Raw genomic sequence first — 23,572 nt, forward strand, 5'->3', positions numbered from 1 at the left:
TTAAGGATGCTTTCCCTCTACTTTCTATTCAGTTTTGGCCTGGCCAGAGTACAGTGAAGAGCCCTTGTATTTTTTCAAAATGTCGGTCGATAAAGTGCATTTACGTCATTGTTTACTTTATGAATTCCGTAAAGGCAATACCTGAGAAAATCCTGCATGTCGACAAACATTTGGATATACTCAAATTAAGTTATTAAAAAAAACATTTATTTTTTATTGTGGTTTAATTAGTATTTGTTTTTGTTTTCAGTAATCTACTGTGACTATTTCCGGTCGGGAAGATCCCTCCACTTCATAGAAGACTTTGTGCAGAACCAAATACTAAATGACTATGGAGCCGCAAAGCTCTCCGTGTCCCATACTTCTCATCAGTCTAATATTTACAGGTGAGTAATCGAAAGGCATAACTTTGATGTCCCTAGAACGGGCATTATTTGCCTATTTGAAATCCTACTGTTATTTTAATCTTAATGTTTATATCTTTAAAAAAAGTATTTATTTTTTACATACCGATAATCGGTGTATAAAAGTGATTTCAACCATGTTTATCACTCGGTGACTAATTTATTATATTGTATGCACACTAGCCATTATAATTTATTTTAAAAATCGCCACCAGGGTAAAAACTTTTCTGTAAAAGTTGAAACAAAAAGTCAGTTACACGTATTATGCAAAAAGCGTAATTTAGATAAAGTTCAAATGGTGATTTCTTTGTTTTTTTTTAAAAGATTTCATTATATTGTATTAAAAAAAAAAATCATTTGTAAATAGAACCTGCAATATGTGTAATCAGAAATAAAATTGTATTGATATTGATAACATATCTTTAACTTCCTTTAAAAGTGAAATTTCCAAAAAAAATTCAAGTTATGATGTTGCGCCTTGAATCCGCAACCTATATTATGCAGGTTATGTGCAGTTCTGTTTGTAGGCACATAATAAATGAACACTGTATGGCCAACTATAGTTGTATTATATATTATATTGTGCAACTGTGTGACCAATATTCAAAAGTAGATATATTTAGAATAATATGTATTACATTTACATTTACATTTCTAGTAATATTATAAGTTTTGTATGCTTAGTTAGTTTATGTTATGTATAATTATTATGTGACAACATTTACAATAACAATATTATGTGGAAGCCTCTAATTGGACTTTATGATATGTATTTATTGTATAGTTGTATCTTATAAATTTTTAAATGTCTGTTGGCTTTCCAATGAAATAAAATAAAATAACCTTTTAATGCCCGATGTAGCATTGTCCACATATCTAGAAAATGCAATTAAAACTAAAAAAATGAAACTATTTTTTTTCCCAGTATCAAAAAACAAACATAAAAATACATTTTTAGATAGAATTAGAAAATCGGGCATTGAAGGGTTAAAATATAGGAACGGGACGTGCGGGAAAATATCACAATAGGGAGATGAGCGGAAAATGCGACATTGACTGTCTTTTATATTTGATCTTGGAAAGGTTTTATAAAAGTTTTATTTTTCTGGTTTGAAAAAAAAAATATATGTAACTAACCCAAGTGTCAAAGGACTTATGCTAAGTATACTTTTGAACTTATCGAGTTGTGACATTGAGTGTTTAAAAATTAAACCGCTCTTATGAAAAGTTGAAGAAAATCACATGCGTCGTTGTTCTACGATCATGACTAAATAGAAATGGCACATCCATTGAATTAAAAATAGTCCAGAAGGAGCGTAGAATCATATTTGAATACATCAGACTGTGTCCAATAATTCCCCCACTATGCCCTACTTTCGCCGCGCGCAATCGTGATGTCGCCGCGAAATGTTGCTTGATAGGAAAAAAAAAATCATAACACAAATGTAAGGTAAAAAAAACCAACCTGTTCATTTCTCTAAAATTTTATTGTGCACGCGGAAACATTGATTGACACAACATAGTAGATAAGTAAAGGGTCATTTAATAAGATTCAACTTAAAATATAAAACAAATTTTATTTTACATAAAACGGATATTTTTATATCATGTTAAATAATATTTGATGTTTTAAAGATAATGTCGTTCAAATGTCCCCCACGGCGTTGTTTCATCTGAGGTCTAATTTTCATTAATTCTTTTATCAGATGAGCGAAGTAGACGACTAATGAAATTTCCATTTTGTTTCTTCGACAATCTGAGAGATGGAAAAATAATTCCATTTTTAAGTAATGCATTTGCTACTTAAACATTCGTTTGCTAATTACACATGGAATGTGATACCATCCTGTTTCTTTAAGATCCCAGCAGTATTTTTACACTTTAAAAGGACACAACACGGCATAGTTGAATTCAAATCAGGAGTTGCGTACTGAGCGACGTCTACAAAGAAACTAATGGGTCAAAACGTAAACCTACTCATTTATGAGTAGTTTAGTCGCCTTCTGTTTGATGTGCGTATGCGGTTTCTGGACTATTCTTAATTCTATGGGCACATAATATATTTAAGCCATCTGAATGCCTAGACTTCCATATTCCCTTATATAAAATGATCTTCATCTCTGTCGTAATATAATCATATGAATTACTTCCAAGGGGGTTTTATCCAGTCCTTGTCTGAAAAATTTGGCTGGTCCAAGAAGTATGAAAATTGAAAATATTTTCAGGCGTTGCCTAGTATGTAGGTGAAATAATTCAATTAGATGAACGTCATCCGCATCAATAAAAGTTTCAGCTCTTTGACTTCACAAAGATTAACAGATGGAATAATTGAAGGAACACAGATGTTTAAACATGGGCAAAATGATGAATGGTGAACTTTGATATCCTCTTCTATAAAATGTTCTTTAATTCTGTTGTAATATATTCATCATCATCATAATTACCTTTCTGCACCTAATATGCATAGGGTACTGCATTGTTACACCAATCTCAGTAAATCTTGATAATTTTTGTAACATGAAGGTAAAATGAGTCAGTCTTACGCTTCAGGCACCAGTCCAGGGACTATTTGTTTATTTCAAAGTTTTAAATTGTACAGAGGTACTTAGTTTCAGGTCCTGAAATTCCTGCGTTTAGGCAGGACCTTCTATTTAAATGTGTTTTTTTTTCATTAAACATTAAAAAATAATCATAATATCAAAAACGAAAACTAAAAATAATTAAATATAAACAATTTTAGTTAGTTATTATATTGACTATGAAATATTCTAGTGTAAACATACATTTTTAAGTAAATATTTTATTTCAACTATGTCGGGAATCGAACTCGAGACCTCTTGCGTGGTAGGCAAACGCGGTGCCCACGAGGCCGATGTAATATTTTTTTCCAAATATGAAAATAAATTAAAATGTTATTTTTAAATAAGACGAAACAACGAAATTGCTCCTTGTGAATCGTCTAATGAAAAATAATAACGCATATTTTCATGTTAAATAATAAACGTGGATTTTCTCATTAACTAGTAAAAATGCCATTTTTAGTATAGAAATGAAAATGTATCTCTGATTTTCCTTATTTCCAATATTTATTGTTTTGTTTCGTTCCAGAGAGGAGGCGCGCTCGATCGTGCACGAGGCGTGCCGGTGCGTGGGCACCGACCGCGTCGTGCTCGGCGCCGGGCTGGCCCTGATAGCGGGCGCGCTGGCGGGCGCGCGCGTCGTGTTCGTGGGCGCCAGCGACGCGCGCGCGGCGGTGGACCCCTGGAGGCGGCCGGGAACAGAGGTAATGATCAAATTCGATCGTCAAATCATCAAATTAGTTTAATACGAGTGAGATGTATTTTTTATCGGCCGCGTAGTGTAATGATCAGCGCGTTTGCCTACCATGCAAGAGGCCTCGGGTTCGATTCCCAGCATGGTTGACATGAAATATTTATTTAAAAAGGGTTTTTTTACACTAAAATATTTCATTTATAATGGACTTAGTATTGATGTAGACATTTTTATCTGCACGTTGCATTTGTACAGATTTTTTTTTCATGGGTCGATTATTTGGGATAGTTGCTGAATGTGCATCTTGAGTGGTTTATGCTATGTATATGTGCCGCGTGTAATGTATATGTTTGTGTATGTTTTATATGTGCGTTCATGTGTGTGCGTGGATGGCTCGGAGTGTACATTCGGTATTTTTATTTATTTTAATTTATTACCTCCATGGAAAACGCAAATATTAACAATTATTCTTTTCTCACTTGAAATTCTATTTATTTATTTTTTTGTCACATTAAATGTTTATATCTTTTGCATAATTTATGAAAACTAAATTGGTCTTTTTATGTTAAAAAATTGTTGTTTTTAATACTTTTTATGTATGACTGTATGTTTTCTGAATAAAATAAAATAAAAAATAGTCTCTAGACTGGTACCTGAAGCGTAAAACTGATCACCTTACCTTCATATAACAAAATTGAAGAAGATATTTATTTTGATTTATTTCAACTTTTTATATACGTATACAATATTAATAAATATAAGGGCGGGTATATTGCCATAAGGCAATTTCTTCCTACCTACCCAAACCGTTCAGTTTGAAAAAATTACGAGGAACATGGACGTATTGAATCTTATAACTTATAAATTACAAAATTAAAAACAAAGATTAACTAAAAAAAATATTAACACTATACTATGAAGAGAAGAGAGGGAATGGGAAGGAAAGAAGAAGGATAAAGGAACAACTTCAATATTTAGATAGTGAAATTTCAATCTTGACTCAAATGTAAATAAAGAAGGGGCGTCTCTAACATTGGTGGGTAGATTATTCCACAATCGAGCAGCTACTACTGTGAAAGAGGAGACAAGAAAATTAAAACGATGAAAGGGTATTGAAATACGATACGATACGCTTTGATTGGTGAACCAATCCTGTGCCCTATGCACCATTAGGTGCGGAAAGAGAATGATAGTGAGATGTATTAAATATCATTAAGAACATAGGTCTCAATACCTCAAACTTATTTCGCCCAAAAAATATTTCCTTTAAATCAGTTGCAACAGAGGGAAAACATTTTTGAGAACGGAATATGGAAGTCTCGGCATTCACAGGGCTTATGACCTGTCATTGGCTGTTTTAAGTGGCCCTTTTACTTCACAAAAATCAACAGGGGGGAAGAGTTGAGGAAATTAGGATGTTCAAACATGGGCAGAATGGTGAATGTTACACAGTGTTTTTATTTTTAGTTTTATTTATTCACAATGTATTCATTTGACTTTTATTGAGACACAAGTCCCAACTCCATGGAACCAAAGTCCTGGACGAATATATGTATAAAACTTTGAAAGTCAATATCACCATATTTACTATGTATAACAAAAACATCATTAAAAATACACAGCATATCAAACATATAAAAAACATGAAATACAAAAGCATTTAAAATATACGAAAAAATAAAATTGTAATAAAACCAATTCAAATATTTGAAAAACCATCAAGGAGTTTCTCGCTCAAGTTGCTTCTTTATCCCGGTAGGTGCAAGATTAAATCCATTTTAAAGTTCTTGTATTTTTATATATATATATATATATATTAATATATATATATATATATACACAAGAGTATACAAGGGTTACGTGGGTCCTACTACGAAGGCCGGTAGTAAAATCTTTATAGTATCACCGTCTGTCTGTGTTGTGTTCTTAAATTAAGTACAGCCGTACAAATAGAACAATTAACCTTTACATGAGGGGCACAGGTCGATAGCACTTAGGTGAATTGACCTCCTAGTAACCTCACATAGCCTAGAACTTAAACCTAGACAAGGCATACCATGTTATTCATAGTAGTTAGGGGTCAAATTTCAATTCATCAATTGCTATATTCACTTTATTTTTGACACTCGAGATAATTATGGTGATCAGGCCCCATTACAAGATCCAGGGCTCTTAGGAGTCGGGGGCCCGTCCTTGGTTTTTTTTGGCCAGGGCCCTCACCTTTGATTGGAGCTTCTAAGTAAATAAAGCATTTAATACTAAATACGGCATTTTCGCTTTTTTTAATAACGTTTTTTTAACTAAAAACCTTTCGAGCTCGAGCCCATCGAAGATTCGGAGCTTTTGTCAGACATATTCGCTATAATAATATGTTAATAACTTAAAAAAAAAACTTAGACAAATAAATGTCTCTCAACCTTAAAATAAAATTCGGTAAATTTTCTGCATTAAAAAACCTTAAAAATATTTATATCTTATTTTTTCAAACATTTAAAGAAACTTTGCAGAACAATTTTTTTTTTTAGTAAAAAGAAATATTTGCGTTCTTATGATTTACCCAAATATTACATTTTTAGGGCCATTTTCAACGAGTTGTAAATAACTCACTATTAGAAAATGGAATCAAGTTGGGGTAGAGTGGGATTCGAACCACGGACCTTCGGTCCGTGAGTCCGAGACACTAGCCACAGGACCACAACCCGATTAAAGCTTAAGCATTGGGAATTGCTGGTCTAGATCATATAGAAACCCATACATTCATACATACATAAACAAACCGGCATTTTTTTCTTATTGATATAATGGCGCTTTTATGAATTGACCCCCAATAACCTCAAACAACCTAGAATTTGTACCTATAGGGAGACGAGGTGTTCCGTATTCGCAGTAGTTAGGGGTCAGATTCCAATTCATCTATATTATTGCTATATCCAGGTTATTTTAGAGAGTCAAGATCATTATTGAAATTTGATTTATTTTAGAAATAAATGACGAGAGATTTTAACTTAAATCCACAAATTTGGAATATCCAGTGACAGGTTTCATTGCTTTTGTGAGGTTTTCAAGACTATCGCTATTTAGTAAAATTACTATTCATATCATCATCATCTCTATCCGCACCCGTTGTGCCCAAAGCCCGTATCACAATGGGAAATTAACAGCTATTTTAAAATTTATCCATAAAGTAAAATTAAATTTTCGGTATTAAAAATAGGATATGCACACAATTTGGGAATAACTTTAAAAGCATAGTTTATATTAAGAGCGGATTTTTACGATTCTAATGATATAACTATTAATGTATTCAAAACAAGTTCTCATTTTTAATTTTCGGGTTTAAAATGAGCATATACAAATGGCCGCGATTACAAATGCTATCTTCACCATCAACATCGATATTTATGTACGAAAATGTGCATATTTGTATGAAAATTCAAAGTATCTTCGTCGGTTACCTGAATTGTTTAGAAAAAATCGTAAACATATTCTAATTTTCAAATAATGCTACATACCATACACCTATGGCCCGCATGTGTCGGGAATATAATATATACCGCCGAAACAATAAAATTGACATTTTTCATGATACTCTCTCAGCTTTTGCGAATTATCTCTTAGGAATAAATCTTATTCAATAAGTTCACACGTACAACTAATTTTTTATTGCATTGTATCCTGTATAAAAAAATATGTATTTCAACTTAAAATAATGTAATTTCAAAAAACTAAATTTTTAAGTGTCCTCGGCACGGGAAACCCCAGTGAGGTCACATTTTTTTTATTATTAATTATAGTTTGTAAGTGAAAAATATGAATAAATAAATAAATAAATATATATCTATTTTGTGTAATTCTATAATTGAAGATATATATGCATGGAAAATTGTATCGACAAATGCTTTCAAATTGTATGTTTTCTAGTATGTATCTTTGTTGAATTACCTATTAAAATAAAATAAAATAAATAATAAAAATTCATACGGAAAACTTAATTTTACTCTGTAGATAAAATTATAGATAAATTTATTATAACTTCCTATTAGAATACGGACCCTGGGATAACGGAAAATGGTCTGCCCTTCATTGACAATGAATTTGGGAGATTCCTCAGCCTTTTCAAAGGTCGGTCGGCGTTTCAAAGCCATTGTATTGTATATTCACCATAGCTCTAATTACAAAATCCGTCTTCTAACACAATCTATATTTAATTTTTCACCCCCAAAAAAAAAACAGGTAATAATAGGCTAGATCATCGACCTTAGAGCCCCCTCTTCTGTTTGACCCTTTTGGATATTTTAGTCATCGTGATGAGATTTGTGAGGTGTAATGTAGAAATATGTATTTTTATTTAATAAATTAATGTGTGACTAATAATGTCGTACTAAAAAGTAGCCCTATAGGCTGAATACCGAATCATCATCATCATTCCCTCACCGCACCTAATGGTGGATAGGGCACTGCATTGGTACACCTTGATTTTTTCTGTAACATGAATGCAAGATGATCAGTCTTACGCTTCAGGTACCAGTCCTGGGACCATGAAACATTCTGGTGTAAAAACACCCTTTTAAATTTATTTATTTATTTTTTATTTCACGTTTTACATGACCCTTTTGTTTTTAAATATCATATTTAAACATCATCCACAATTCCTCTTTCTTCTCTTACCCATATAGTGTCCATGCGGCTCAACTGTGGAATCATCTCCCATCAACCATCAAAGATGTTACTACATTATCTCTGTTTAAATCACGTCTGAAGAAACATCTCCTTTCTCTTCCTTAATCTCTCCTCCTTTCCTTTTTCCTCTTTTTTCCTTTTTCCCATTGACTAATAGTTTTGATTTAAGTTAATTTATAAACAAATACGTTTATTTCTATTTTTATACATCTTTAGTTTTTTTTTCTCTATTGAATATGTTCTGTAACTTGAATTATAAAAATAAAACTCTTATTTTATTGGTTGGTTGGAATAAATTGCCATTTGGCAATAAGCCCGCCAATGTACACATAACATTATGTACAAAAAGTTAAATAAATAAATAAAACCTCACTGGGCATGACCCGTGTCGAGGAATTCATTACACGATTTAATAAATACTTATGGTGTCTAAAAAATATATTAAAAATACTACATATTCATGTTTAAATCCACACAGATATATTATACATAAATAATAGTAAGAAAAAAAAACAATATTTCATATCAACCATGTCAGAAATCGAACCCAGGCCTCTAGCTTGGTTGGAAAACGCGCTGACTATAACACTACGAGGCCGACTGAATACCGAATACTAGCCAAATATTTGTGGCATCTCTAGTTATAATATATAGGTGCGCCCTTGAGGTGATTTTCCAAAAAATGGCGGTACACAAATTATCTATATTAATGTCCATGTAAAAGCCCCATGGGCGTTTATAAATTTAATGATAGGATTACGATTCATATACATATGTAGTAAAAGCCAATGTTTTCAAACTTTTGTTTTACGCAGACGGTTGTATATAAATATTGTGTAAAAACCTAACCAAAAAATAATAACTTTTCAGATAATTCGCGTGTCCGAGACTCGCGAGGGCTTCATAGACCTGAACGATCTGGAGACAAAGCTTTCTTTCCATTCCTCCTCGGGACAAAAGCTGATCGGTTGCTTCCCGACTGCCTCCAAGGAGACAGGGGTCCTCGTGGACACTGTGGCAGCCACCCTCATCCTCCACCAGTACGGAGCCCTCGCCCTCTGGGACCACAGCCTGGCTGCTGCCTGCTGGACCTTGGACATGAACCCGGAGCTGCCAGGCCTGGAGGATAACCGGATGGTGCAGAAGGACGCAGCTGTGTTTTCTTGCGGAGTTTTGGCTGGAGGCATGCAGGCCCCCGATGTTCTCATCGTGAAGCAGTCACTTCTGGAGAACGAGGCGGTTTCAGAAGAATTAAAGGTAATATTTTGTATTTCTAGGAATGTAGGACTTCCGATCAAACCTTAAAGGCTCTTAAGCTATGGTTTCCTAAGGGAGCAGTGCCCTAGTAGATGAGCAGAGCGTTGATTGTGAGCAGAATGTCAAACAGTGGTGTCGTCATTTGTAGGATGGTCGTCATAGCGTTGCAAATCTTTTCTCGAAAATCTTTTCCCGATGTGTAAAGTTTTGACGGTACAGAATATGATATACTATCGCCTGGTAACAGAAGACTTCATGGATTTCTACGAAACGCCAATATCACATAAGCACGAAACGCGCCAAAAAGTGAAAGGAAATTTCATAGAAAAAAGAGCTCTAAATGCGTATGAAGAGAGGACCAGGGCGTATATTCTCCCTCGCATAGTAAATAGACTCCCGGACGAAATAAAGAATAGTGATATAAATAAAATAAAGTAAAATTGTTTTTAAAAATCTTTTCTTTAATTCCAAGTTTAGTGTGTAAAAAAAGGGGGAAACCAAACAATTTAAAGCAGTGTCAAAAAAGTGTTTATTATTTTTTTATATATTTCGGTATCAAAAAAGACTTGATTTACTTGTATTTAATTTTTTTAAACTTTTACTTTATTGATATATTGAAGATTTTTTATATTTTTATGTAAACATTATTATATTGTGTTACCAAAATGTTTAAAGAGAGAAATCCCTGCAAAAAAACTTATTTTTCCGTTTTGCGGGAATTAAAAAAATTGTTTAGAAGAATGCTAATGTAAAAAAAATTTCAATAATAAAAAAAAAACAGTTTTTGAACATATTTTCTCTTGCAGCGGTGAACATTTTTGTGTCTAAAAATGAGTCGAAATGTGATTTGGATTATCAAAACAAACGAAATTTTCACTGATTTTTATAACGGACCCCCTCTCTTTAAGTTAACATATCTGGGGTGCTATTCTGAACCACTCTCGTGGCACGAGAAAACAATTTTGTATGTAAATACACGAGATAACACGGCCGCGAGAGTGTTTGGAATACTGAGCTGGTATTCTGAACGAAATTGTGCGTGAATAGATTGCTCTGTTAGCGTGAATTTAGTACGTAAATACGCGTTAAAAATGTGTTTCCTACGCGCGCTTTTGCGTTCAGAATACCACCCCTGGTCGCCGTTGAGACGGCCGTCTTGTTACGCCCACCACATAACGGTATAGCCCGGCCACTAGCTACCATCACTGCTTTCTTAGGGTGCCATAACCTAAGCTCTTATATTTATTTATTTCAGCGCTGAAACGATTTTTGCAACATTTTTACAGAAAAAAACAGGCGCCGTGGCGCAGTCGGTTAGACGGCCAACTGTGAAACTGGCTTCGCGGGTTCGATTCCCGCCAGCTGCAAGAAAAAAATCCAAGAAAGATTTTTTCTTATTTTTTTTTTTAATCATACATACACAAAATTATAATTTTTACAAAGTAGCTTTGACTGCCTAACTAGAGTTATTTACCTCGTTCTAAGACAGTAAAAAAATACCAAAAAAACAGTTATCAATACATAGAAACAGTTATAAAGATAGAGGACAACGTGAAAAACGGGTAACCTCAGTGAGGTCACATTATTTTTATTATTGATTATAGTTTGTAAGAGTAAAATAGGAATAAATAAATAAAATAAATATATTTATGCGATATTTTTTCGCTTATCCTTCCAGATTGACATTCTGGAGGAATGTGACACCGTGGAGGCAATCAGAGCTGGACTGGTGATGCAGCTGAAGGAGGCTGTTGGCCAAGCCGCTATCTCCAGTCGACAGGAGAGCATCACAAGGTGAGCCCTCATTAAATTGCCTTTGTGCGTTTTCAATCCCTCTGCAGATTTTTTCAATTACTTGTCATCCAAAAAATTAAAAATAAATCTGTTTTCAACAAAAGTTAGCTGTTACCATATTTTAACTTTTCCAAAACAAATCTAGCCTATTTTTAAAGCTATTGAGAATAAGGCGCATATTCCAACCATCAATAGCGCTATTGTCTAGGAAACGCTTTAGAGGTTTAGGTTGAATCTGGTTTTCTCGATTTAGTTTGAACGTGGAATTCAAATTTGGGCAGCTTTATTGACATAAGTATTTTAGAAATTATTTAACGTTCATTTTTATCAACAATGAGTCGAAACAAATAATCAACTGATAAAATAAATTTAAAATGTGTTATTATCTTACAATATATCGAGGCTATATTGACAGAATGCATTAAGTCAACAGTCTTTATAAATTTAAAATATTTCTAATACAGGTGCAAGATGTTGATTTAAAATTTTATGCTATGCCTAGAATAAAGATTACGCTTTCATAGCTTGTGGAAAATTGTGGAAGAAACAATGCGTTGAAAGAATAAAAAAGATTTAGTTGCGATTATCTCGGAACTTGTTTTAATGACTTGATGCATTTTGCTAGTAAAGCCTCGATATGTTTGTTTAATCAAATTAATTTAATTTGACTTAAATATGTTTAAAACTTGCCTTAGGTATCATTTTTAAAGAAAACAGGAATAGGAAAAACCACATATTACGAATAATTAAATGGATTTAGAAAAATTTACTGTATTTTCAAAATCAACAAGTATTTTGTGGAGAAATCTTTTTTAAAAAATAAATTATTAAAAAAATTCTCCCTGTGAAAAAGCGACATATTTGGCCTTGATAATTGTGACGTCAAGATTCGTGACAATGCACTATTTAAATTTAAACAGTCACAAACAAAGTTCAAAATTTACCCGAATCGTGACCTATTAGGTGCGTGGCCAATGCAATGGTCCGTTTTCGCGGAAATTAAAAATTATAATGTTAAAAACATTTTTTACACTACTAAGATATTTTTTTTTACTCTACAGTATTTCATAGACCTTTTTTAATTAAAAATTTTAAAACAAAAATAACGTGATATTTCCCTATTAGCTCCTAAACTAACAAACTAGCCAGAAACCAGCTGTCGAAAATATAAACAAACATTTCTGTGTAATGTTGGTTACCGACGTATACAGAAAAAAACAGAGACGTACTTTCCAGTAATTAAAAAATAAAGTTGCCGCTTAAATTTCGTGCATATTTGAATAAACACCCGGACTTAAAGTGTTAATTGTGTTTAGTAGCACTTTATCTTTTTCCATTCGTCGGAGAACTTCATCGTTTCAGACTCTGTCGACCCAGGGGATTTTTAATTTCCTCCTGTAGCACCAGATTTAAGACACTTTTTTTCCCATCTATGATGTAAGTATTCCGGATTTCTTATCGTTGTGATGTTATTTTCAGGCAAGTCCTGGCGCACGTCCGCAACACACCGGAGCTGATCCTCCTCAGTGGAGACAACAGGAAGCGCGTGCCCATCTTCCCCCTCATGGTCCGCCACCCGAGGGGAGCCTTCCTCCACCACAACTTCGTGTGCGCCGTGCTGAGCGACGTGTTCGGGGTGCAGGCGACCAGTGCCCACTGTAGCGGAGACACCTTAGGCATTGACGAGGATCTGGAGAGAGAGTATTCAAAACTGCTGAGAGATGAAGGGTAAGAGATTAATAGGAAGTACCGTCAATAAAGATGATTCGTGTTAGGGGAAATTCAAGTCAAAGAAAATCCACCCTTAGGTTAGCATAAGATACAGAAAGAGAAAATTCCTGATTAAATCCCAACACAAATTTATGGGGTCATAACTGGAAGCTCTATCGTTCTCAATTCCACCTCAATCTTGAGAAAAACTTCCTTTCCAGGGGGGTAGTTTCAGACTGGAATAAATTTCTAAGACTAGTTGTCCATTCCATTTCAATCAACCAGTTCAAAAACCGTTTGAATACTTTTTTGAAGTAAGAAGAACGCAGACAAAAGGTAGTACACGAGAAATAGGCGCATTAGCAAAGGCTGCCTGCCTATAACGAATATTAAAAAATAAAAAATAAAAGTTTTTTCTTCTGAACATTTTAACAAAGATTTTTTTCCGGTATTGAACTTAAATAGTCGATATGCACAGGATAACATACATAAGATTTATTTTCATTGAATTTACCAATGGTAAGAGTAAAAAAAATTACAATCAAGAGCTTAAACGTCACACTTTAGCTCGGAGGCTGTCGGCGTGGAAAAGAGAATAATCTCTTGTGTGTTCTCCTTTTTATAGCATTTTTGACCGCGTCCTCTGTTGTCGGTTTAGCATATTGTGCGATGTCCAGGGCTGACACCACTATCAATTTTTATAGTTTTTGGTCGAGATACTATTGAATTATCTCCCCTACTACGGTAAAATCAAAGTGAGTTTTGTGATACGGAGTCTCTATTCATTGTTACTTTTAAATGAATACAAATATTATGTTTATCAATTTACTACTTTCCCTAGATGTTCTAAATCTGTCAACGAACACCTGCGCCCTGGATTCTGCCGCATATCTCTGCCCTATTTTGTCTCCGACAGCGAGCTGGCCTTCGTCCTAGAGGCCCTGAAGATGGTCGCCACCGAGGCCTGGAAGATCCTTCCCCAGTACACAGTAGATCCCAAAACTGGTCGCTGGAGTCACCGCACTCACTCCAACATCCAGGCTAAGAAATCTCTCTTCTCCATCTCTTACTCTGAAGGAAAGATGGCGTTTAATGAAAAACCTGGTTCAGGTAATTGTATTTTAATTTATGATAATAAAATTATTGCAGAGGTTTCTAAGTTTGTCAACTAAAATTAATCAACTATAATTAGATAATAAGGGGGGTTCAAACTGTCAGTAGGGTCGCAGTGAGTCACATCTTGCTGGAGGATGTGATTCTATAAAATGCTGCGAACGCCTAGTTGCATTCCACCGGCAACACTACTGACTAGTCCAACTCGTTAGCGTCCACGTCGCGAACCCCGGGCAATGGGATTACACTCATAACGGTGTGAACACAGCAGATAACGAGAGGATGAAAGGCGAGTTTTTGGCGCATCAAAACCAAAACCAACCAGCTAAGGGAAGGTAATCCTGACAGAAAATTCACCAGAGAAGGCAACGGGAAACCACTCTGGTCATCTTTTCCCAGCACATCAATAGGCAGTCGTCCCGGCTGCGAAATGTAAAATTAGCCCAGGACAGATACATTTGCTTTCGCTGTAGTGATCGCCAACGTCGGGAGATTCGGCAAGGCACTAGAAGAAGATAATAAGAATAAAGATGGCCTACCATGGGAGATCAAAAGCATCAGGACTTACATCATGAAAAGAATGACAGAAGAGAGGGGATTTGATAGAAACTTACAAGACATTAAATGATTACTATGACTGCCCCCTGGATGAGATGTATCTATTGAATCCCAACACCAATTTTCGGGGTCTTAACTGGAAGCTCTATCATCCTCAATTCCATCTCAATCCTAAAAAAAAACTTGCTTTCCACCGGCGTTGTATCAAACATTGTTGTTGTTTCAGCCTCCGTGGTGTAGTGGTCAAGACGCTTGACTCGCACACAAAAGGTTCCGGGTTCGATTCCCGGTGAGAACACAAAAATTAAAATGTGATTTTTCTCAAGCCTGGCTGTTCTGTGATGTAATTCCCCATTGTAATTAGGCCTCTTGGCCTCTTGTGGTGCAAAAAAAAATAAAAAATAACAATTAATTGGCGAGCCTAGTTGTCCATTCCAACCAGTTTAAAAACCTTTTAAATGCTTTTTTGAAGGAAGAAAAACCCATACAAAAAGCTAAAACAAATAATAATTAAAATATGTAAAATGCAAATTTTCAGCTTTGACCATTGATAATTGATAATTTCGGTCACTGGTCAATATAAAAACTTGGTTCAAGCTGAAAATAGGCATTTTGTTATTATATAGGTACAATGTATATAATCGAAGCGTAATCCTAACATTAAAACGCCGAGAAGCTTTGATAAAAAAATACTGAAAGAAATATAATCAATACATCAATCTCAGAGGAACACAAAACCTTATCGATTGTAGCTGTACTCCATTTTTGACATAAGATTTTGCGATAATATTTTAATAATAAGTAAGGATTCACATTTTTTATACAAATTTTATTATTTTGTGTAATTTGCAGGTCCGGGGACATTTCCACAAACATTTTACGAGTGCCTCCAAACGGCTCGTAATTTATTCAACAGTGCCAGAAAATCAGCGCAGCGATATCCTTTAAGAGGACCAGACTGTAAATTTAACGCAAGAGTTGACTACTTACGCTGGTACATGCTTCCTATGGAGGCGCAAGAACTGCTTCTAGGAAATTCAGCTTATGTCAAACACATCGTGCCGTTCGATCCTGCATTGTTTAATTCGGGGAGGAAGAGTGTTTCTTCTGTACATTCCGGTGGAAGCTCTCCAATACCTTGTTCCTCTCCTAGACACTACAGCCTATCGGCAATAGATACTAGTGAATTTGCCATATTTAATTCCAAATTTAGAAGTTTATCCAGAGAATCTAGCATTGTAGAAGCAGCTCTAGTCAAACCTCAAGCTGTTAAAATTAAAAAAGTTACTCCTCCACCCGTGCATTTTGCTGTCGGCGAAGAAGTCACAACTGGAACATTCTATAATGCTCCGATCAATAAGTTAATCAAGAGTGAATCTAGAATGTCCAGAGCGAGGTGTCATAGTTTAGGTTCCGACAGCCCGCCGATCACTCTCAGTTCTCAAACTAGATTAAGCTTAGGAACCAATAACTCTTACATGAGAACTTTGGAAACCTGCAACTGCAGTAGCCAAACTGACTTACATTCCCTAGACGATTTCATAAATAACTCACCCTCATCCAGTTTCATGTATACTCACAAAGAACACGAAGGCGCTTCTAATTCGGACTGCAGCCAACTAGGACGCGCATCTCCTTCCGTGTCTGTAGCGTCGCATACTTCCGAAGACCTACAAGCTTATGTTAAAGAAATGACCAAAGAAATAGCCACCGAAATTAAGTCCGAAATAAGAGAAGTCATTTCAAAAGTGGAAGATGTTCTCGAAAATTCAGAAGCGGTAGAATTATCCAATAGGAACTTCTGTCGCAACGCTAGTAATGTGTCGAACCAAAGCTTAGATTCCAATTCCGTTTCGATATCCGATGTAGCCGAGTACCTCATGGGAGTTTCCAGAGAAATGGCTAGTGAAGTTAAACACGAGATTAGGGAAATGGTGAATCAAGTAGATGAAATGATTTCCCCAGATGTTAACTCTTCCGGTGTCAGCTTTTACTTGTCGTCTCCCAATGGATCGCGGAAAAATTCACCCCCAGATATGGTAAGAAAACGAAACAGATCCGGATCAGAAGTATCTTTACCGAGAGTCAAATCTACCCCTCCGTCGAGCCTCCAGACAGATATTATTAAAGAAGTTAAGAAACCGCTGAGGAAGTCTCCAACTAGTCCAGTTATTTTAGTGACTGAGAAGCCTAGCACGCCAAATGTGGAAGTGGATTTGGGAAAAGAAAGCCCCATTTTTTTTCGGGCCCTCCAAACCATCGGACAACAACCAGACTGTGGCCAATCGCCGCAGCATTCACCCGATAGTCTACCACATGACGTTCCTTGTGCTGGAAGTTTGTCATTCAATTCAAGCGACACTTCAAGCCCTGATACGATTATTCAGGTCTTGAGCAGTTCCGTGACTACCGTGACCCTCCCCAAATCCATCAGTTCACAGAAGCTGTCGGATGATGAGAATTCTTGCACGGAGAGTGAATGCCAACAATTGTACTGCAAGAATCGCATTTGGTATCATAATAATTCAGTTAGTTCTCAAGACAGTGGGATTAATATGTCATTCCTCGAGCATGATCCATCTTGTGGAGACGCAGGTAAGAAATATGTTGCATTGTTATTTTACAAAATCATTAACTTCATTCATTTTGAATCGATGAAAGCTTATGAAAAAATTAATAAAAATGAAATACTTCGAACTAAATCTAAAAAAAATTAAAGTGCTGTGATAGATATCCGGTTTTCAGGAAGCCAACTCACCGATCAGCCAAACTCTCCGACTAGAACTTGTGACGTCATTAGCGAAGTAATTTCAAAATTACAAAACCATTGAACTTCCCCATTAAATTATTGGCTACTAGAATAATTTATGACACAACTGTTCTCTACTAAATAACTAACCTTAAAAATCTCAAGATTTAGATATGCTAGCTTTAATCCGACTGAATTATAAAATGAAATTGTAAGAAATTTGTTTCAGTGAAGAGGCGTCCTAGTTCTGATTCCTCCTGTTACCGTCGTAAGCGAAGTTACAATCGCTCGAAGAACTCGAATACGGGCAGACAGGAGAAAAGCGAAGTTCCCGATATAATTGAAGGAGTTCCAGTATGCTCCGATGACTACAGGGCATGTTGTTCCAGAAATGATAATCCTGAAAGGAAGATATCTTCCAACAGCAGAGTGGATTTTCAGCTTCATAGAGATTGTGAAAATAAAAAGGACAACAGGTAATGTCTTAAGACTTAAATAATATTGTTGTTCTTTAGAATAATATGTTCTTTGCTAATATAAAATAAGGATCAATTTCTTGGAGAGCTGGGGCCAAACCTTGTACCTCTGATCTAAAGTTCATGACACATTTTTACCTACTTTTGAAACCCTTCTTAATTTTGATTGTATTTTTATAAAGTTTGTTAATTTCAAAACCTTATTCCAAAAGAATAATTATTGGTACATATTTAATTTATTTTATTTTATTAACTTAAACGGCATATCAGCCTTTTACAAAAATTTATAATACTAACATATTTGGCTTAATATATATGTTTTTTTTAAATATAAATTTCCTTTTACCCAAGATTTATAAAAAAATTAAATCTGAAAATTATACAAGATTCATAAAAAAAATTAACCTAAAAATTATACAACATATTCAGTAGAAAGTTTGAACAATTTAAGAATAAATGTAAAAAACCAATTAAATAATAAAATATTTTAAAGTAATATAAAAAGAAAATCGTAAGTACTGTTTCATACAGCTGGGCAATGTGAACAAAAAATTGTTTATATTATGAAATGTATAAATAATTTAATATAATTACCATTCACCATCTTTGAAAAAGTTCAAAAGGTTTGTTCTATAGGACCATATACTATACATAGGACCATGACACGTCTCGGATATCCGAGACGTGTCAATAACAATTGCCGAGTTCATGAAGTTTGTTCAATACGGCATTACAAGTATACACTATCAGTGAATTATAGCTGCAAAACGGTGGCACCTGTCTAGTCATTCTTCCAGGCACCCTGAAGTTGATGAGAGATAACAGTTCAGGGCAATCCCACATTGAATTTACAATTTGAATAAATTTAAAAGGTCTATAATTTTCCTTTTATTTGTTGTTTAGTATTTACCCTTGAAAAAAAAGATTTTTATTGCCATTTATTGGATGAGTAGGTAAACGAGATAAAATACTTCTATTGCTGTTGATTTGTATAGTTTGATCTATGCTAATACTCACCTATTCCACAGTTCCACATGTTAGCAAACAAACATGGAAACTTAGATTTATTTCATTTATCTATATACAAATTAAAATCATTACTTTTTAATCACTTCTTTTCTAAATTATAAAAATGAACTAAGTGTTACACTCGTTTTACTGTTTATGCTATGATACATCGCCTCTGTTACTTCAATACTTTTTATATTTAAACCCTTTATTTATTGTTAATTTGCTGCATACCTATGTTATAATTTCTTATTTAATTTTTCTTTATTATTTCCTTCCTTTCTGCTGATTTTATTTCATGTATCTATATTTTCTATACTGTGTTCAGGTGTTTTTTTGATTATAATTGTTTTTCAATATTATTTTATACATTGTCAAAGGCGTAAGCCGTCGAAATAAATAAATAATATATAAATAAGAATAACATATAAGCCTTCCTACTCTATCATGTTAGTTTTAATTTCAGATCTACATTTTCATCTTCTGCGGAGTGTTCAGTTTCCCAACGAACCAGTAGAGCATCCACGGGAAGTTCGGTCGACTCGAGCGAGTCCAGGAAATCTAGTGGATATAACACCGATTCATTCAGTTCTAAAATATCCGGCAACAACACTGTTTCATCAGAGGACTTTGCCAGGTATTCAATTTCTCTTTTGACATGTTCTCACTTCATTTCTGGCCATCCTTTTCCAGTTTCCACTCCATCCTACCCTCCCCCTCTTCTAACAATCACACAGTAAGGAAATTTAGTGCTATAAAAATTTGAATTAAAAAAATGTTTTCTTATACGCGGCAAGAATTGAGCGAAAACAAAATCCACAAAATGTTTGAATGAATTAACCACTTTGAATTACGTCACAAGTTCTTCTAATCAATCAACGATAGTGTTGTGATAGATTTCCGGTTTCCGGGAAGCCAACTCACCAATCAGCAGAACTCACCGACTAGAACTAGTGTCGGGTTTAAAAATGAGCATATTCAAAGCTTTGGCACTATGGCAAAGACACTTAAAATCCTTTACTGTACATTAGTGCGAAGCAACTTTGAATATGCATCTCAAATATGGAATCCTATGTACAATGTGCAGATATCACGCATTGAAAATATTAAAAAAATATTTGTAAAGTTCATGTGTTTCCGGTTGAAGCTTGAGTTTAAATCCAACCAGTATATTAATATATGTAAAAAACATCACCTATTTATTGCCTCTGCAAAAACGTCGGGAAATAGCGGATGTAGTTTATTTACTTAAAATTGCCTCTGCTTCAATTGACTGCCCTGAACTACTTTGCAAACTTTCTATCAATGTTCCTTCCAAAGTTTTAAGAAATAACCCTCTTCTTCACATACCTCTTGTTTCATCTAATTATAGGCAAAATTCATATTTATGGCGAACTTTTAATAATTTTAATGTAATAAATAAATAATTTAACATAGATTTATTTGCAAATAATCTTAATGACGTACGGCGTTCGCTTTCGAAATAATTCGTAGTATTTTTTCTTCTGAATTTACATTTAATTACTATTCATTTTATGTTTGAGATTTTTTTTTAACTCACTGTGATGCTACTTGTGAAAACCTGTAATTGGCTTATTTGTTATTTGTTTTGTAATATATATAAATGATAACTATAGCTGTTTGTTATCCAAATAAATAAAATAAAATAAATATAATAGAATTTGGAAAATAAAAAATTAAGTGTTTGTACATATTTACCTTTTTAAATTTAAAATAAAAATATAAAATTGTATTTACCCATCCTTTCTTACCCACGATGAAAATGCTTGCATGCTGTCGCTGATTTCCCCTTTGAGTTTATTATTATTCAATTTAAATATATCACTCGCATTGGCTCCAATAATGTTATTATACAAGTTGCAAATTCTTTGTATGCATGAATTTTTTGGTACATTAGTGTTTACCTCGACACAGTAAACTAATTTGGTGTGATGGGTACGTTTAAAGGAGACATGGAAATTAATTAAACTAAGTCAATTATGGCAGTCAGTAATACCATTTAAAAGCTTGCATAAAAACATTAAGTTATTTTGACATCAATCATCATGCTCAAGGGATGCGTTCTTAATAAACATTGCGTACAAGCATGGCACACCAACGTAATACATCCCGTTTGTCCCATAGGACGTGAAATGTCTTGTTTTCAGGTAATTAAAAATATGCATCTTTTAAACCTTTGTAGAAAATTTGTCCGACGTTGCATGGAATAAAATATAAATCCGTTACTATTGTAATTTAAATTTTTAAAAAGTTGTAAAAGAAACAATGAAAAGACCCTATTGTACTAGCACAAAGTAAGTTCTAGTAATATTTTTTTCTGTTGTGATGTGAACGATGTCATTTTTTGCAGATGTTCAGAGCTGTCTTGTCGCCAACACATGTCCTCAACTGCAGGCACCATGCCGGGGGAGAGCTATCGGAGTCGACTCAGTTCTGGAAGCAGCAGTGAGTCGGAGTACCCCGGAGATTGTGTTTACGATGAAGATGAGAAGTGGCACTGTCCCCCCAAGAGCGTGTGGAAGGGGACTGTCGAGGTTTGTACTATTTGGTTGAATCTTAGTGTTGAGGAGAGGAGGAGGTGTGCGGAAAAGGAAAATTTAGGAGAGTGGACTGTATTGAAGGGAACGTTGCGCAACTTACTAACCTGCTATTGTGTTGAGGCGTGATTTCCCGCTGTAAGTTTGTTGTAGCTTTTAAAATATATTTTTAAAATTAAATCTGAGGTTTATACATGTTGGTCCACACAAAGTTGCTTTAATACATTTAGTTATTTAGACCAACACTGGTCTAGGAGTTTCTTAAGGTTAATGATAGAACAATAGAGTCCTACCAACAGGACTTTGCGACCGCCCGGTATACGAAAATTTCTAGATATAGCAGAATGCAGTTTGTTTTAAAATACGTAGTACGTTTTTATCTGTCTTAGTAATTTTTTTAATGATGTCTCAACAATCAGTCTAGCTAAAAGCTACTTTTTTTATGAACTAAAATGTAAAAAAAAACGTTGTCCAAACAAACAGAGTTGTCCTGCTGGCAGTACCTATATGGAGCGGCATGGGTACTGCCAACAGAATGACCTTCATTCAGTTATACAAGTCGTACCATAAATTGAGTCTTGCTGGCAGGACCCGTTTCCCTTTGGTCTGTCGTTCCGGAAGCTCCTTCCAGAAGAATACGGTATTAGATGCTCTATCATTAATTAAACAAATATTCAATCATAATTGTTTGTCGTAATTTTGAAAATAATTGGCGTTAATTGATCAGCACTGTGATGAGTTGTTATTTGTGAATATTTTTTGTTCAGGCGATACAAGAGTTTGGAATGATTCGTCATCAAGACCGAGTGCTGGTTTGTCTCTCTGGAGGGGCACATTCCCTTAGCCTACTCCATACTCTGCATCAGTATCAATTTTACGCCAGAGCTAAAGGGATACATTTCACCGTCGGTAAATACATAAACTTTTATTACTTAAATAAATAATAATAAATTAAACAAAGAAACATGTTACATAGCAGACTAATATAAAGTTATACAAGGGTTGATTGATATGATCCATTTTTGACCTGCTTCAAGTTGACTAATCGAGCCGATGTGTACGCATTATGTAGCCCAATATGGCTACGGGTAAAGTACCGAGCGACAAGTTGAAACCAGCAATGGTTTAGTTACAACAGGCCGCTGATTACTGCACTGGGAAGGGGATATTGTTTTATCAGAACAATGCTCCAGCACACAAGGCGTTACTGTCAATGATTGCTATTCACAAAGCTGGGTTTGAATTGGTTGAACACCCTCCATATTTACCTGATCTAGCCTCCAGTGACTACTGGCTGTTAGCAAATCTCAAGGAATATTTAGTGGGAATACATTTTTAGACAAGAGGCCATGCGCTGTGTAGATGAGTGATAAACCCCCACACAACCTTTCGCCTGCGCAGTTATGCGCGAACTGAAGTAAAATTCACTGAATAAGTCTATTGAATCCTATGAGGCAGTCACCCAGTACTGAATTCACAAATCCGCATATGCCCAAATTGAGATCATTAGTATCTCTGTGGAAGCAATTTTAACAAACTAATCAATGTTTATTTTCCGTATATTGTCACTGTTTTATAACAAATTTAGCGCTTAAACTGGTTAACGCAACAATATAACAGGAGGGTAACAATATAATAATATACAGGGAGGGTCCGATGTCTTCAGGGTACCCACTGGCACAGCGCGGGTTTAAATTGTGTAACTCGGTTATACGCTTAAACTATACCCTGTCTGCGTAATCTATTAGTGTGAAAGCACTACAATTAATGATATGAATCATACACGTATAAGACATGTGAGTCGAGGTCCTGTAAAAAAATATTAAACTATGAAGTATAACTCTTTTATGCTGGAATTATGGCAAAAAAATGGTTTTTAGTTTATTTCAAAGTGCTTAATTTGAATTACTGTGTTAGTAGTAGGCACATACTTCACCTATGTACCTAGTACCAAGCAACTGCTTCCCTAATTGAAAACCTCACCGCACGCC

At 34.7% G+C, this 23,572-nt stretch overlaps 1 protein-coding gene across 1 annotated transcript in view; it reads left to right on the forward strand.

Moving 5' to 3' along the window:
* Positions 1 to 250: 250 nt before the first annotated feature.
* LOC148280491 (uncharacterized) overlaps positions 251 to 23,572 on the forward strand; it is a gene marked incomplete at its 5' end in the record, with an annotated part of 28,764 nt that continues 5,442 nt past the window's right edge. Inside the window, 11 exons of the mRNA XM_088228289.1 lie at positions 251 to 386; positions 3,514 to 3,688; positions 9,229 to 9,615; positions 11,294 to 11,409; positions 12,889 to 13,137; positions 13,961 to 14,229; positions 15,643 to 17,385; positions 17,769 to 18,015; positions 19,490 to 19,660; positions 21,395 to 21,578; positions 22,349 to 22,490. Coding sequence (XP_088084415.1) covers positions 251 to 386; positions 3,514 to 3,688; positions 9,229 to 9,615; positions 11,294 to 11,409; positions 12,889 to 13,137; positions 13,961 to 14,229; positions 15,643 to 17,385; positions 17,769 to 18,015; positions 19,490 to 19,660; positions 21,395 to 21,578; positions 22,349 to 22,490 — 3,819 coding nt within the window. The remainder of the gene's footprint in view (positions 387 to 3,513; positions 3,689 to 9,228; positions 9,616 to 11,293; positions 11,410 to 12,888; positions 13,138 to 13,960; positions 14,230 to 15,642; positions 17,386 to 17,768; positions 18,016 to 19,489; positions 19,661 to 21,394; positions 21,579 to 22,348; positions 22,491 to 23,572) is intronic.

This window comes from Micrasema longulum, unplaced genomic scaffold (assembly GCF_059751315.1).
Source record: "Micrasema longulum isolate JH-2025_06_02 unplaced genomic scaffold, ASM5975131v1 h1tg000575l, whole genome shotgun sequence".
NCBI lineage: Eukaryota > Metazoa > Arthropoda > Insecta > Trichoptera > Brachycentridae > Micrasema > Micrasema longulum.